Genomic DNA, 16,404 nt, shown 5'->3' with positions numbered 1-16,404 from the left:
TATATCTTTGTTTATAGAAATATACTAATTAACCCTATAATTAACAAATAGCATAATTTTATAAATCTTAAATATTAGTAATATTTCTGTTCTTTAATTTCAAATGAAAATCCTAAAAAGATAAAAAAATTCGTTCCTCGTTTATTCGATTTCAAGCTGAGTAATCTGCCGCGTTTTTTTTTTATCATCAATAAATCTCTATTCGTTATTCATGTCCCGTCTCCAAGTAATGCATGTTACAAAGATATGAACCATTTTTAATGAAAAAGAGATATAGAAGAATAAGAAAGGAAAATTATTGAATAAAAAATTGTTTTCAACGTAATTCAATTTGACTCAACAAAAACAAAATAAGCTTGGATAAAAGATAGGAATTTTTCTTATATTTTCTCAAATTTAAAAACATATAATATATGGAATACATATTCTAACACGATAGAATATAGACAAAATGTAAGAATACATATTCTAAAGAGGATAGAACATACACAAAAGGTTATAATATAAATTATACTATGTTTAGAAAATAGCATACATATAAGAACTCATTGTTTTATCCACAATATACAATAGAGTAAAATATAAAACACATTTTAATGTTTTCTAAATTTTCTACAATGAAGTAAAAAACCAACAACATGTATTATAATTTATAAATAACAAAGATCTTTGGTTAGAGTTTAGGTATACATATTGTATATTTAGATAGATCACAGAGATGACTTTACAATTCAAATTATAAATTATATAAAACATATAAGATAAGTTAGAACGTTTATTTTATCCTTGTAAAAAGAGTTATAATACACATTCCAACAAATTTAGGTCAACATATCTAATTTTTTTTTGGAATTCAATTTTTATATCAAAAGGTGTAAAAAAAATTCATGATGGTATTGGTTTTTCATATTTTCTGATTTATATATAATTTTTATTATTATGAGAGCAATTATATCCAAAACTGACAAATTATTGCAAAGATATAATGGGACAAATACACTCTTATTACGGCATATTGTACCAATTTCCTCTTTTAATTTCGACTATCTTGTTTTCCAAACTTCAAAATAGATAAAAAAAAACTTTAAAATGGATTTTAGTTTCACAAAGTCTTACTTAATTGGATATTTCCGCTAATTTGTATTAGATTTATGATTAGTTTTAACATATATGCTGTCATGCATTAGAATTGGGTTGCAATCTAAAAATTAATAATTAATATATTTAAATGGGTTGCAATCTCAGCAATTATTTATGACTGTATAATAAGTGTAAAGCTAGAAAATGAGTTGTGTTATATGTGTATCTTGTTATGTGGTGCATGATCATATTAATTAATATGTATTTTTGTGTGTATTTGATCGAACTAAATCTAGATTAAAATAGCTATTTTAAATAAACAAATTACTTCCTCTAAAAAGTATCTAGGAAGTATTTAAACTAATAATTAAAAATTTAAAATACATTTATTTAATCAAGATCTATTATCACAGCTTTTGATGATCCCAAGATAAACTTCCTCTAAATAATAGTTAGAAATTCATATAAATATGAAGATATTTCAAGAAGAACCACGATAAAAAAAATGGGAAGGAAGAAAATAGAATTGAAGACAATAGAATGCCCAAAAGAGAGAAGTAGCAAATACTCGAAGCGTAAAAAGGACTTTTAAAAAAGGCTGAGGAAATGTCAGTATTGTGCGATACTGATATAATTCTTCTCGCATTTTCTCCCACTTCCAAGCCTACCCTTTTATATCCTCATTCTAGGTCTCATTCTAGATCTTCTTGATCTTTTATCTACTTTGTTTCCGAAATAAAACTTTTGAGCATAATAATCTATATTGGATTGAACATTTAACGACATATTTCATGTTGGAAGGTTTAATCAAGATTTTGATTCAATGTTGGTTTTTGGTTTCGTTTTTGTAGATTTTTATTTTACAGACAAAAACTATTATATTACTTTTATTTGATACAGTTCCCTTAAAATTCTGGTTTAAAAAAATATATCTTGAATTCTTTATAAGTGTAGTTTTAGATTAGTGTTTTTATCTGGTTGATATATAATTCAGTTATTAGATATAAAATGTGAAACTTTTTTATATCATACGGTTTATGATGGATCTGTTCGAATCGAGATTGGATTAGTTTAAGATTGGACACCCTAGTTATATTCCAGCTAAGATCATCTCCAATGGTTTACTCTATCTTTTAGATCAAAATGGAGTTAAGTTCTACTCCAATGGTATTCTATTATGGAGTAGAAAATAAAGAGATCAAAATCAAAAAAATAAATTGATTATTTTATATATAGATTAAACACACTTTTTACTATATTATAAAGTAGAAAATATAGTACTATTGGAATATCTTTACTCTATATTCTATTTTAGAATAAAAAATAGAGTGGAATTGGAAATGCTCTAAATAATTTTAATTATAAAATAAAGAACTTCATAGTATTTTATGGAAAAATCAGCTATGAAATTTCAATTTAAAAAAACGCACGAAAACATTGTAATTTGTGAATATATTAAACTATTTGATATATTTTCATCCTTTTCAAATAAATTAAGCCCTTAAATTTAATAATATCAAATGGTTCAGCTTTTTCCTGTCATCTTTTCATATTTATTTATTTTGAAGTGGTTAGAATTTGAAAATGGACTTGGTAATTCACTCCTGTTATAAGAAATATAAAAATTCATTTATTTATTTATTTAGATACATAGACTGTTATTTTGAATACTTTGTCAACTGTAGATTCAAAATTATCAATATTTTCTTAGAAAAATATGCTTATGAAATTGCAGACCTCTTAGTGTAATCTTGGAGAAGCTTTCCAATATGTCAGAAGATGAACGGGAAGACAGGTTTGATCTTTCTGTTTTTTATGCTATTATATAAAATTATACTAGCCCAGATTTTTCTTTTTGGTTTTCTAGTTTTAATTTAATACTAATTTTTTGTTGTATGTATGCATTCAGGAAATCTTACACAAAAAAGGTTTGATTGACACACTAGTCATATATCTGATTTTTCATTTGGAAATTTAACGAAATACTGAGCTTAAATTCTATATTTGTGTTAATGCATCTAAATTCTTAGACGTTGATGAAGCTGTTGAAGAATAAAAACGTTGAAATTCCCAATGAAAATCACAATCATTCTTCTGGAAGGTACAATTGTGAATGTTTATTAATTGATACAGTAATAATTGTTTATAATCAAATATAGCCATATATATGGACCAGACTGTATCTAATTTGCTATTTTTATTGCAGAGATGAAGTCCAGGTACAGAAAATAACAGAGTGTTAAAAATAATTGTATTAAAAACAAAGTTAATAGTTTTTACTTTATCTATATAATCATATTAAGCTTCAAGATGATAAGGTAACTGAACTAAGAGAAACTAGAGAATTGCTTGATGAGAAAACATCAATTCTGAGGTAAATATTCAAGAAGACAAGCATGATTGAAAATTAATTTATTAAAACATTTACTTATTAATAATATTAACTATTTGTTTACTTACACAACTTTTTACTAATCTACAAGGAACTGGCAAGACCCGCATAGAGTTGATGATTTGGCCCGACTCACAATAATGGAAGAGCATCTAGTTTCTATTGTTAGCATGATCAAAAAGGTATTTATAAGTTAATTTCAAATAAATAAGATTGTTATTCTAAGAAGTTAAAAGTTAGTGACCTAAACTGGAAAAATAAATAGTTGGTATACTTTTTGGTATGCGAAAAATTAGTGTATTAAGTTGTTAAAAAAAATTAACTGTGTATTATTAAGGAATTTTCCTAAAATTTAACATAATATTTGTTTTTCAGCTTCAAACTGAAGGAGAGTAGCAAACTCAAATATGGTTTCAAAATGAAAACATTATTGTTTACTTATCCCATTAAAGATCATAAGAATGTAATATATATTTATTATTATGTTAATTATGTACATATCATAAAACAAACATAAATTTTTTGCTATATATTGTTATGTGTTGTAAGTAAAAAAAGAATGAAGTGGGTTATTTTATTAATAATGAATGATTTATGAAGTAATTCAACATGTGATTTTTAATTTGAAGATCAAGTAAATTTTGAAAATAATAAAAGTTTGTAAAAAATTAATATAATATTCCGTAACAGATATCACATAAATATTCATAACATTTCTTTTTGATATCTAATATATGAAAATAGTTTTTAAAACATGTAATCTTTTGACTCATTAGAAACTTTCTTAGGAAAAAAATAATGGTTAGAGGAAAAAATAATGCTACTTAATATTAGTTCCCTTCATGTATACATACATCAAAACTTTTGAAGCAAACATAATCTGATAATATGAACTAACTTTTTCAAAGTAGAAATGTATAACAACTTAGTTAATAAATCAGCTAAATTATTGCTTGCAATTTTTATAGGATACAAACATTGTTATCTTGTACAGCGCATGCGTTTCTGCAGTGCATAAGCCTTTGTATGATTCATCTCGATGATAAACTTTCATTATGACATTCTTCTTTGGTGTATGTAATTAGCGTATTCTTTTCTGCGTCATTAAAATTTTGTCATAAAACCTAGCTAGTAGAATAAAAACTATGCGAAAAAGGATTATAACAACACACATCATCATATGTATCATTTTTGAAACAATATCTTCATGATATACATTTGTATATATCATCTTTTGGGAATTGAGCATAGCTTCAAAGGATAAACAATTTTCATATAGTGTATATGGTTTCGGACTGTGAGTGTCAATTTTTTTCTATGATTGGCTGAATAAAATGACAATAATCCAGAACCAGTTATGTAATGGTCTACTAGTTAAATTATGGTCTATAGCTCACACATGTTTGATAACAAATATATTTGGTTTACTAAATAACATAAAGTGGGGAAGTACACATGCATATTGGAAAGATGAGAAAATAAAGCTAACAAATATATTTGGTTTACTAAATAACATAAAGTGGGGAAGTACACATATTGGAAATATGAGAAAATAAAGCTATGAGACTTTTGTCATTTAGAGAGAGAAACTTCTCTCTTGTTCCCGTAATTATCTTGGGAAATTAGGTTTAATAACCAAAAAACTATAATTCACTAGCTAACCAAAAACTCACCATCTCTCCTACTTTCTCTTCCTATCTCTCTTTACTCTCTCTCTCTCTCTCAAAATCTAATTTCCCTTTTTTGATTATTTAGCAAAAAAGTCCTTATATCTTTCACAAAAGAAAAATTCTCTAGACGAAAAAGTTTTTTTTGCTGTAAAATAACCTTTCTCATGATCGATTTTGTTCTTCCCTTTACGCGATTTTCAGTTTCGCGTTAGCGAATTTACTTTTCGTTTAGACGATTTTGTGGTGTTAGTTTCAATCAAACCAGATTTCCACTCTTATCTTTCTCTGGTTTGAAGGAAACATAGAAAAAGTTATATCTTAGTTCTTCTCCTTCTGGATTATTGTCTCACTCCGTTTGATTGACAGATTGGAGTTCTCTATTTGTTAGAAACACTTAGTTCTTGACTCAGAAGTGGTGTCAAGCTTCGTTTCATGATTAAAGTGAAGTATCTGCGATGATTCAAGACCTGAGATTTGGATCTTGCTTTGGAGCTTCAATCCAGAATCCAGGAGAGTTGGAGTTACCAAAAAGGTCAATGTTCCAACAAGATTCTGATCTTGTTTCATCTAAAGCTCTTCTTCGGATTTAATCCTAACGATTGGAGAAGAAAATCTGGAGATTGACGGCGATTGAAGGTAAGAAGAACATACATGCAGCCTCAATTAAATCGAAACGAAGATGGTCGGCATTCTGGTGAGTTTCCGACCCGCCCTTTCTTCCACGGAGTGAAGAGATGAAGTTACACGTAGACTACATGTCAAACATGCTCTTCATTATTATCTTTAAGATTATGGACTCTAAGATTATGGGCTTTGGTTGGGCTGAAATGTAATTGGGTATGTTTGTAATATTGCCCTTTTGGTCCTTCGTTTTATAAAACGAAATAGTTGACGAAAGAAAAGAAACAAAACATAAGAAGTTTACCGACTACCATAAGGTGGAGAAATATACAAATTTGAGAGAAGAGAATAAATTTATGAGACTTTTGTCATTTAGGTTGACAAAACATAAGGATTCTTCTTTTTTTTTGCTATCGATATTCTCTACTTTTATCATTTAGGTTGACAAAACATAAGGATTCTTTTCTTTTTTGCTATGGATATTCTCTACTGAAACTAGGCTTGAACATAAAATTCAAAACCAGAAATCCAAACCGGATCCGAATCGAAAAACCAGATCCGTTATCCGATCCGGAATGTAAAAACATCCAATGACATCATAGGATCTTATGAAAAGATATAGTACCTTACTTTATATGACTAGAGATAAATGTCATGATATTGCTGATACTTTCAGTTATCGGCATCATCTAACAAAAATTCTTTTGATGTAGTGGTAAAATCACAAATGGTTCTAAGAATCGGTTTAGGTGGTCTAGACGGCAAATTCCCTCTAACCAAAATGATTTTCTTAAAATCTGATTTGTACTATTTAATTTGGCTTAAACCATTTTAAATCAGTTTAAATTGTTTTAAAATAATTTTAATTCACTTTTAGTTAGTATATCTGTTAAATTAATTAAAAATTTAGTAAAAAATCACAAATCTGTCTTGTTTCTTTTATTTTGTATATCTTATTTTGATAATTCATCAAAATAATTTTATAATTGAACCAAAAAATTAAATATCTTTTATAAATATAATATATATATATATAATAAATTAATAATTCGTTTTTAATCTCCGTTTAAACTCCGAATAATCTGTCTAGCCGCTGATCCTTTAAGAAAACGTTTAGTTACTATTTCTAGAACATAATCACAAATATCACGCCTTTGTTGTATCGGTTAAAGGGGCTGCTACACCTAAAAAAATCATCAATATTTGCTTTAGGCAACATTTACAGTCGACTGAAGTGTCACCCTTCCAGAAATAATTGAGTGCATATCATACCGGGATAAAACTAGAGCATATCCCACAACTGGAGAGGCCTATGACACAATGTGACTGTCATTTGGAACAGTAGCTAGAACAAATAGGCGAGAGTCTTAACCAAGTGTATCTTACAGTAGAATCAGCAAGTTCTTCAGTAACACTGCACCGTCTAGTGGATCATGGATTGTGAGACTGACTTTCTCTTCGGTGAAAAGAGGGTCGCGAGTCAGGTTTTGCAGTTTCTTATGGCTGAAGATTCTTTTTTTCTGTTTTTTCGTTTTGATTGTCAAGCTTCTTGGTGCTGCATCATGGAGTTTAGAATTTGCTTATTCTAAACTCTATTCGTCTCCACTGCACCCCACTAGAAATTTCTGTTATTCTCTATTCTAGTTTTAAGTTCTACTAAGGTTTGTACATAGTCAGCTCCACAGGGTTCTAAAATTCTTCCCAAGGGGGATTATGTTCAAAGATTTACAATTTTCTACCAGATTTTGTATTCCAAGTTTGAATAAAAATAGTATATTGATGAGAAATATATAAATGATCTAAAACCCAATGGGTCGTGGAACAAGTATAGTGCTTGTGCTTCAATCATTCAACAATTAATTTTCCCAAATGATTTAAAGATAGAGAACATAGCAAGTCTAAGTTGTCTTGTCTGAAAATTTATTCACACTCTTATCTAATAATAAAGGTCGACCTCGTGCACAGCGTTTTAACAAAAGACAATACTAGTTTTTCCCTAACGTTCTCCAAGAAAAATGGACCAACATTCATTTGTTTCTCACACACTGTTCTGAGAAATGACTTGTCCAAATCGAAGGAAGAGCTCTGCATCCGAAGCACTCATGGAAGAGCAATTGACGTTGTGAGGAGTCTTGAGATTTGCATACTCATCGACGTAGCACGAAGAGGTCAGCGTCGCTGACGTGGCTGCTGCTGCTGCTGCCGCGGAAGCTGGTAGTGGTTGTTCAGACAACATAAAGCTGCCGAGGACACGAACCACCTGGTGCATCGTTGGTCGATCAATCGGCTGTCTTTTGGTGCACAGCAGAGCAAGCTGGAAAACCTTCTTCACCACCGAGAGGTCCTTACAAGTCGAAACGATGTCTGGATCCGCCATTTCCATGACTGCATTGTTCACCGTCTTGGACATTATCTGCAAATGAAAACAAGAAAATCAAGAACCTGCCAAAAAGGAAGAGGAGGGGAGAGGAGAGAGGACAAGACAAAAACCAGATGGTGGAGGTTGAACTCATCGTCAACGGCTTTCCTCGAGGTCAACAACTCGAGCAGCACTATCCCATAGCTGTAGACATCTGACTTCTCGGTGAGACGCGAAGTGCGCGCGTATTCGGGGTCTATGTAACCAATTGTGCCCATGATGTAAGTCGAAGTATGCGACTTGGAGACGCACAAGCTTTTCGCAATCCCGAAATCCGTCAGACGAGCCTCCAAGTCCTTGTCCAAAAGAATATTAGAAGACTTGACGTCTCTGTGTATGATCCTCGGACTACAGTCATGGTGCAGATACGCTAGCCCTTGCGCAGCACCGTACGCTATCTTAAGCCGTGCGTCCCAATCAAGAAGAGTCTTCTTCTTTGTAGCAGGGCCGTGAAGAAGGTCCCATAGGCTGCCGTTGTCCATGTAGTCGTAGAAGAGAAGGCTTCCCAAGGGAGAAAGGGAATAGGCTTGCAGGCTCACGAGGTTTCTGTGTTTGATGCTGCTGAGCATCTCGAGCTCGGTCTCGAAGTGTTTAACCGACTGCGGGTTGTTGTGGGAGTAGAGACGCTTGATCGCGACGGGTTTGCAGTTCTTTAAAACGCATTTGTATACGGTGCTCGATGCTCCATGGCCAATGATGTACTTCTCGCTGAGATTCTCTGTCATTCGCATGATGTCCTCGTAAACGTGGAGTGCCATGTTCATGTGAAGGATGACTAGCTTCGGGTGAGAATAGGTTACTGATGATATGATTTGAGACCCAAGAAAATTACAAAACAGGATCAGCTATTTATTATTGGATTTTGATTTTAAGAAAAAGTAAAAAAAAAAAAGAAACCTGGTTTGTTGTCAAGTGAACCATCTAGAAAGGGAGGAGGATTATGGGGGCGGCAAGCAGCTATAAGGACCATAACAAGGATGAGACATCCCCCGATAGCTATCCCAAGTATAGCTGCTCTAGAGATTGACACTGCTGTGCCAAAAACGCAAACAAAGTGGTTGAGAAACGTTACATTTTGCTTTTAGGAAGGAGAGAGAGAGAGATAAAGTACCTCGTACAGTAGGACGAGAAACATGACAAGGCGAGTTTACCCAACTACCACAAAGACCAGGATTGCCAATGAAGCTTTTTATAGAAGAAACCCCCCCCCCCCCCCCCCCAAAAAGAATAAGAGATGAGCATTAGTACGCACTGTCAACAAAACAAAATTACAGGCTAACACTAACTAATACCTGTCGGGAGAAAATCTTGAGAAGTTATTGCTCTTAGGAATATCACCAACTAGGTTGTTGTAAGAAACATTCCTACACAAGTTTATAAAGAGTGCAGGGCGGGTCGGTTAAAGTTCTTAGCACAAGTTTCCTTACAGAGACGCAAAAGAAAAGAAAAAATGGAGTCTACTTACAATACAGTAAGACTGAGACAGTTGACTAATGAACCAACATTACCGGTTAAGTTATTATTTTCCACTCTCCTGCAAATTTTTTTAACATTAGATCACCAAACCATAGTGCAGTTTATATATATTACTTTGAGAGAAAGACACTTGGTTCTGTCATCAAGCGGAACTAACTAAAATGATTCTCAACAACGTTACAAGTAGTTAAAGAGGAAGATTTTGCTTACAACAAATTCAAATTCTGCAGTTGGTTAAGCTCTTCCGGAATTGGGCCCGAGATATCATTATTTGAAAGATCTCTGCAACCAAAAGAAGAAAAAAAAGACGCAATAGATTCAGAGCAGGAATGTGAAAAATGTTAAAAAGAAGTCTCTTTAACCAAAAAAAAAAAAGCAAATAGAATAATAGTTGTTCTTACATCTCCATGATGCTTCTTAAATTTCCAAAGTCGGCAGGAACTGGACCCGTTATATGGTTTCTGCTCAAGTTCCTATAACAAGAAAGAAAACGCCACATTTTCATCATAAAACCCATTCCTCTTTCTTGACTCAAAACGAAACAAGAAAAAGGGAATGCTCACATCTTGAGAAGATGCTCTAAATCACCCAGGGAGGAAGGTATGTTCCCATTTATCTTGTTGCTGGAAAGATCCCTTTTTAAAAATAAAAAAAGAAAAAGAGAAATAAATATCCATAGGACAAGACACATATGCTGAAGAAGTATACTTTTCAGAAAACAAAATTAAAAAAAAAAGGCTTACAATGTATCTAAGTTGCCGATACGAGATAGCTCAACCGGGATTGGACCTCTGATATTGTTGTTGGACAGATTACTGGTTGAACCGGTAAAATGCATTAATAACAAAAAAACACCTTGGTAAATATTTTTAAGCGGTCAGTACTTACAGGTAAGTCATGCTCTCAAGCTTTTGAAACGCTCGGGGTATGGTTCCGCTGAACTTGTTCCCATGAACATTCCTGCACTTACAACAGTGAGAAGAAGAGAAGCAACAGTCTCAAACAACTAAGAGTGTTAATATTTATGAGAAAGAGACACTTACAAGCTGATTAGGTTTGTACATGAGCTCAGGTGATCAGGTATAAGTCCTTCCAGGTTATTGTTAGCCACATTCCTAAAAATGTAAAAAAAATAGTTCACATCAATCAATATTCAAACATAAATAAACAAAGGGAGTCGTTACTTACAGATCAAACAAGTCGGTAAGCTTCCCAAGCTCTGGTGGTAAATGACCTGTAAGACGATTATCGTTGAGCTCCCTGCCAAAAAAACATTGATGATGAAACGCAAGTTCTCATAGTAAATGTATGGATGGGCTAAACACACAGGTGAAGAAATGGTTTGGTCGTACAAGTAATGGAGTTTTGACATGTTTCCAAGCTCAGGTGGAATTGAACCAGTCAGCTTGTTACTGTGCAAGTACCTGTAGATAAAAATGGTAATCACTATTAACTCCAAAGCTTAATTTTCCATATGAAGGTGAAGAATACTTACATTTTTTCTGTGAAAGTCAAATTCCCCAGAATCGGAGGGATAGGCCCACTCAGCAAGTTGCCACTTAGATCTCTGTATTAGAAAAGAAAAGAAAAAATATGAAACCTCTTAAAAGATTATACTGAAATTAGTTTTTCTTGATTATATAAGAAGAAAGAGCACTAACAACACTGCAAGAGCTTGCATGAGACCAATCACTGATGGTATCTTCCCAGAAAGCTGGTTGCCTTGCAATGATCTAAAGAAGATAAAAACCAAACTTCTTGTAAGCGAAACAAACAAAAGGATTCGCGGATAATGGACAGAGAAGAAAAAGAAGAGAGACTAACAATGTGGCTACTTGCAGGAAACCAATGTCGAAAGGAATCTCGCCAGTTAGCTGATTATAGGACAAGTCCCTGAGAGTTTAACACTATTTTCAGCAACTTTTACATAGTAACCAAATAAGAATATGTATAGACGCAGAGAGAGAGAGACAGGGGACATACAAAACCTGGAAGGCAGTGCAATTCCCTATCGTCTCAGGGATAGTACCCGTCAAACTGTTGTTCCTCACGTCACTGATTGTAAAAATAAACAAACACAGTCAGAGAGATTTCATTCATATTGGAAAAAAAAAATTAGATGGGAGAAGAAATCCATTGACTTACAAATACCATAGACCTGTAAGCTGACACAAATCTGGAGAAAGGTTACCAACCAAGTTGTTACCGCGCAACCCGCTGCAAAATCATATATAACAACAGTCATCACAAGGTACTGAAGACTCAAGAGACATGGACACTTACAGATATTGAAGAACTTCATTCCAATATATAAGTCTTGGTATCTCCCCACTTAGTTTATTCTGTGCCAGGTCCCTGGAAGACAAATGAAATTTTCACACACTGGCAATATATATACAGCTAAAAATATGCAAGTATCAGAAGAACTTACAGCATTTTCAGGTTTGGAATCTGAGAAAGCGTTGAAGGAATTGGTCCTATCAATTGATTGTTCTTGAGGATCCTGGTAAAAAAAAAGAGGGTAAAATTTATATTCCACAAGGTGAGTAGAGTAAGAGTACAATATGGAGACTGGCTGCAAGAAACTTACAGCTGCTCAAGTTGCTTCAACTTGGAAATCGAAAACGGTATGTCACCACTTAATTCATTAAAAGACAAGTCCCTGAATGTGAAACAAACTTCAGCCACTTGAAATTTTCCAAAAAAAGACTATAGCAACCACAAATTAGTTTTCATTAATTAAAAGTGCTTACAAGTTTTGCAAAGAAGAACAGTCACCAATCTCATCAGGAATTTGCCCAGACAAACGATTGCCTCGGAGATCACTGTGTTACAAAAACCAAAAAGACAACAATAAGTCACAACAAAACAAAACAAAAAAAATGTTAAAACTTTATCTCCAATAGAGCTACAATGATTGTTTTAAACAGTTACATGGATAAGAGGCTCTTTAGATCTCCAATAGCAGGTGAGATTTCTCCATCAAGATTCAAATCTGACAAATTACTAGACAACATAGAGATAGAGAGACACAAAACAAATTAGAACTTTTCAAACCTAACACCACAAAGAAAAAGAGAGAGAGGGGATGGAACTTACAGAGCAACAACATTGAAGGTGACGTTATCACAAGTAACACCTCTCCAGACACAATAGTCCGAAGAAGGTGAACCTGTCCAGTCATAGAGCACATTGTTCACATCTTTGAATGACTTCTTAATCTCCAGCAACGTTGCTCCTTTATTTTTTTAATTAGGATATTTTATTAACACACACACGCACATAAACCAAATTAAAAAATATAACATTCGTCAGCGCCTTCCGAAAAAAAATAATTACTTAAAAGAATTCAACTTCCAAGAAGATTCAAAATTCAAACCCTAATTTATTCAGCTTATTTGATATTAGAGAAGTCAACAAAATGAACCAAAAACAGAACAAGAAAGTGGCAAGTACCCAGATCTCACTGTCCTAACAAAACTACTTCAAAGTCAAAACATGCACTTACCATTGTCTGAATTTACAGTAGTCCCAAAGCTGAAACAGATGAGAAAGCCCAGAAGAAAAACTTCTCTAAGCAGGGCCATTTCAACATGCGTACAAGCTAAAAACGATTGCCTTTTTGCTTAACCCAAATATACTTAAAGGAAAAAAAAAAGAAACCTTTAACTCTCCATGATTCAGAAGAAGAAGAAGAAGGTAGAAGAGAGAACCATACGTACCGACATTAGATTTTTTATGATAAGAGACTCTACCCAAATTGATGTTCTTTTCTTTTTTTATTTCTATATAAATTTATAAAAAAATTTAACTTTCACTGAGGGAAAAGTCTTGATTTTTTATCGTTACATCACATCCTTCTGGCTATGTTTACAGTGTTTCATTGAGTGCTCAAGCGACAGAAACACAGACTGAGATAGAGATGGAGAGAGGAGAGAGAGAGGAAACACACATAAATGTGTGTTAAAAAGAGGGAAAAATGTACAACTGTAGGGACTGTTTGGGAGAGACGAAGAGAAATTATTTGGAGGAAAAAGTTAAAAACCCCATCATCTTTCCTTCTGCCAGAGTTCTGAAGCTTTGCAGAGGAGAGAGACAGAGAGAAATATACTAGTGCTTTTACATTTTCTCTCTCAAAGGGGTATAACGGTCATCAATGCGGAACATGGTCATGGCAGTGAATAAAGGAAGTCGCTTTCGATGCCAAACGTTTTGAGTTTTTTGCCTCTCTCTGGCCGGTTCACAAAATGACCCATATCAATAAATCAATGAAGGGTGGTTCCGTAATAGAACAATTTTATTTTGTGTCACTTCTTTTCCATTTACAATATTTTTTTTTTTGAATTATACAGAGATATCCTGGCCCCACCGAAATGGTCCAGACTAGTCACGTGTTGCCACATGTCGGTTCTCTGTCTATGGCGATGCCGAAATGTTAATTCCCCAGTGGCCGGAATTCGAACCCAGGTGGCGGAACTCACAGCTATGAACCATTTACCAACTGAGCTAGAAGCCCCAGTTTATTTTTTTCTTTTACATTATTCAATTCAGTTACTATAACTAAAATCTGAGGTCGGGAAAGTGACGCAGTTTTTCGTTGTAAACAAAATTTATTGTTTAAAAATTAGATAATGTTAAAAATAAAGTAAGCGTTAAATAATTAGATAAAAGAAATAAAATAATATGAAATGTTAAAAGATGAATAAATTTTCGAATAATGTAAACTAGATGGTCTAACAGTGCAGTGTCTATGGCCCAGTTTTTTTTTTCTTTTTTTTTTGCAATTTGGTTAGTTTATTTTCTTATAAAAAGTGTTTTAAATAAACTTTAACAAAAATGTTTATATATATATATTACGTTAATTAAATTTATTTAGTATATTTTTAATCAAATTTATCGCAGATTCTCATAACATATATTAAAAGTATTGTTACGTTAACTTTTTAAAAAATTTAAAATCAGTTAAAAAAAATTATTTAAGAAATTCGGAAAAAAAAAATTGGCCCAAGGGCCTAGAAAAGTTTTGAGCCGGCGATGGGTCTAAACTATACAATGAACTACTTTCATTTTCTTCATTGTTGTCTTGGATACTAAACCAGTTGGTCTAACTATTATTTTGGTTTACATCCATGGCAAACTCAAATTTCTCTAGCTGATTTAAAATTGAGGCGATGTAACAACGTATCCTTTTTTCTGGGAGGCACTCAATGTGAAGAAAGGGGTGAGTTCATGGGCACCTATTTGGATACGGCCAGGAGCAAAGCAACGCTGGAAGCGACATGTACTGGAAAGAGAATGAGAAGTCAATGCGCGATATCAATTAAATGTAAAGGTTTAATCTTCAACCATATAGTGTTCATCATGTAAACATAATCATTCTCATTCTGTGATTTTAGATTTCTCTGTATTTATCAGTAACAGTATTTTGTAATCCACGAGTCTAAGGATATCTTCTTTCTGTGTTACAGAAAGTTGTGTAGATTTGGAGAATGGAAAAAGAAATTGTGTTTTGAAATTATATTGGTTTGACTTTTGTTTGATCAAAAAAAAAAAATTGGTTTGACTTTTCTATAGTAGTAGAGTCGTGAAGGTTATATAATTTGTCAGGACCGTTCACTCTCACCAATGCCAACCCAAAGTAAACTGATGTGTGCAAGTGCGTTTCTTGCAGCAAGATTATGTATTTACATAACTCAACCCATAAAATACAAGTACCCATCAGTTTATAATCCACATTGTCCTATACGCAAGCCTTCAAGCAAGATCGTGGAGCAAGCATTGTCTCCAAAATAGCGGAAAATTGGTCATGGGAATCACTAGATATAAAAGTTTATTTAGTTATTGAATGGGAATCAAATATTTAGTGGATGGACTATAGTTCTACTAATCAACTATGAAAACTCAAATAGTAATGAAATCTTATTATTTTCTTGAGGAAACTCACTCAAAATTTTAAACTCACAAATCAATCTCAAAACTCTTAAGTATTACCTTCAACTACTTATATAAGATAAGAATTAGATATCTTCTAATCTTATATGATATTTCATAATATTTTAATAAACCACTAGATATCGATCCGCACCCTGTGCAGTGGTTGATTTAATTTGTCTTCAATGTAAACTCATAAACTGTTGATTTTATAAAAAAAATTTCATATATATATTTTTATGTTTTATAATTCACATACAAAGTAAAATATATTATTTATAATATAAATATTTAATAATATTTTTTTATTTGTACATAATATTATATTAAAAATTTTATAATCCGATACAGTTTGATGTAATTGTACTATTCATATATTAATATGTTGTTTTTTTATTAATTTATTTTAAAATAAAGCAACATGCTAAAATTTTTAATTTTTCGCATTTGTTTTATATGAATTATTATTAATTTTATGATATTTTGCTTTCTTGAAAATTAAATTCTCAAAATTTTTATATTGAACTAAACTAAATAATGTAATACTATATTTAAAATTTGTTTTATATAATATATATATATATATTATATTTCAGATTGTGTTTTTAATTTTACCGCAAAGAAACAACAACCATTGTAATTAATTAATTTAATTTATTTTAAATGCATTAGTAGAATCTGTAAATAAAAAGAAATACAAAAAGAAATACTTAATTTATTATAAATGCAATGATTAAATTTGTAAATAAAAAAAGTACTTTAATCTGATATTTATGTTTCCAAACAATTTTCATTTATTCTAGTAGATATCTAGT

General features: G+C 32.1%; 1 protein-coding gene across 3 annotated transcripts; it reads right to left on the bottom strand.

The window, feature by feature from the left end:
• Window positions 1-7,608: 7,608 nt before the first annotated feature.
• On the bottom strand, window positions 7,609-13,768 carry LOC108863163 (LRR receptor-like serine/threonine-protein kinase ERECTA). 3 transcript variants are annotated; one of them, XM_018637492.2, is made up of 27 exons: window positions 13,381-13,766; window positions 13,167-13,298; window positions 12,758-12,896; window positions 12,593-12,664; window positions 12,412-12,483; window positions 12,249-12,320; window positions 12,090-12,161; window positions 11,942-12,013; window positions 11,804-11,875; window positions 11,642-11,713; window positions 11,483-11,551; window positions 11,320-11,391; window positions 11,154-11,225; window positions 11,011-11,082; window positions 10,847-10,918; window positions 10,702-10,773; window positions 10,547-10,618; window positions 10,402-10,473; window positions 10,222-10,293; window positions 10,060-10,131; window positions 9,869-9,940; window positions 9,648-9,716; window positions 9,475-9,546; window positions 9,294-9,367; window positions 9,080-9,214; window positions 8,254-8,981; window positions 7,609-8,176 (listed from the first exon to the last, which is right to left on the bottom strand). In XM_018637492.2, exons 2-27 carry the CDS (start codon window positions 13,243-13,245, stop codon window positions 7,802-7,804), a joined length of 2,964 nt encoding a protein of 987 aa, XP_018492994.2. In that variant the 5' UTR covers window positions 13,246-13,298; window positions 13,381-13,766; the 3' UTR covers window positions 7,609-7,801. The 3 variants fall into 3 exon arrangements, with proteins under 3 accessions (XP_018492994.2, XP_018492995.2, XP_018492996.2); XM_018637493.2 differs by having other exon boundaries at window positions 9,080-9,211; window positions 13,167-13,763; XM_018637494.2 differs by lacking the exon at window positions 9,648-9,716 and having other exon boundaries at window positions 13,167-13,768.
• Between the last annotated feature and the right edge of the window lie 2,636 nt (window positions 13,769-16,404).

Source organism: Raphanus sativus, chromosome 5 (assembly GCF_000801105.2).
Source record: "Raphanus sativus cultivar WK10039 chromosome 5, ASM80110v3, whole genome shotgun sequence".
Classification (NCBI taxonomy): domain Eukaryota; kingdom Viridiplantae; phylum Streptophyta; class Magnoliopsida; order Brassicales; family Brassicaceae; genus Raphanus; species Raphanus sativus.
This window is presented reverse-complemented; position numbering and strand designations above follow the sequence as displayed.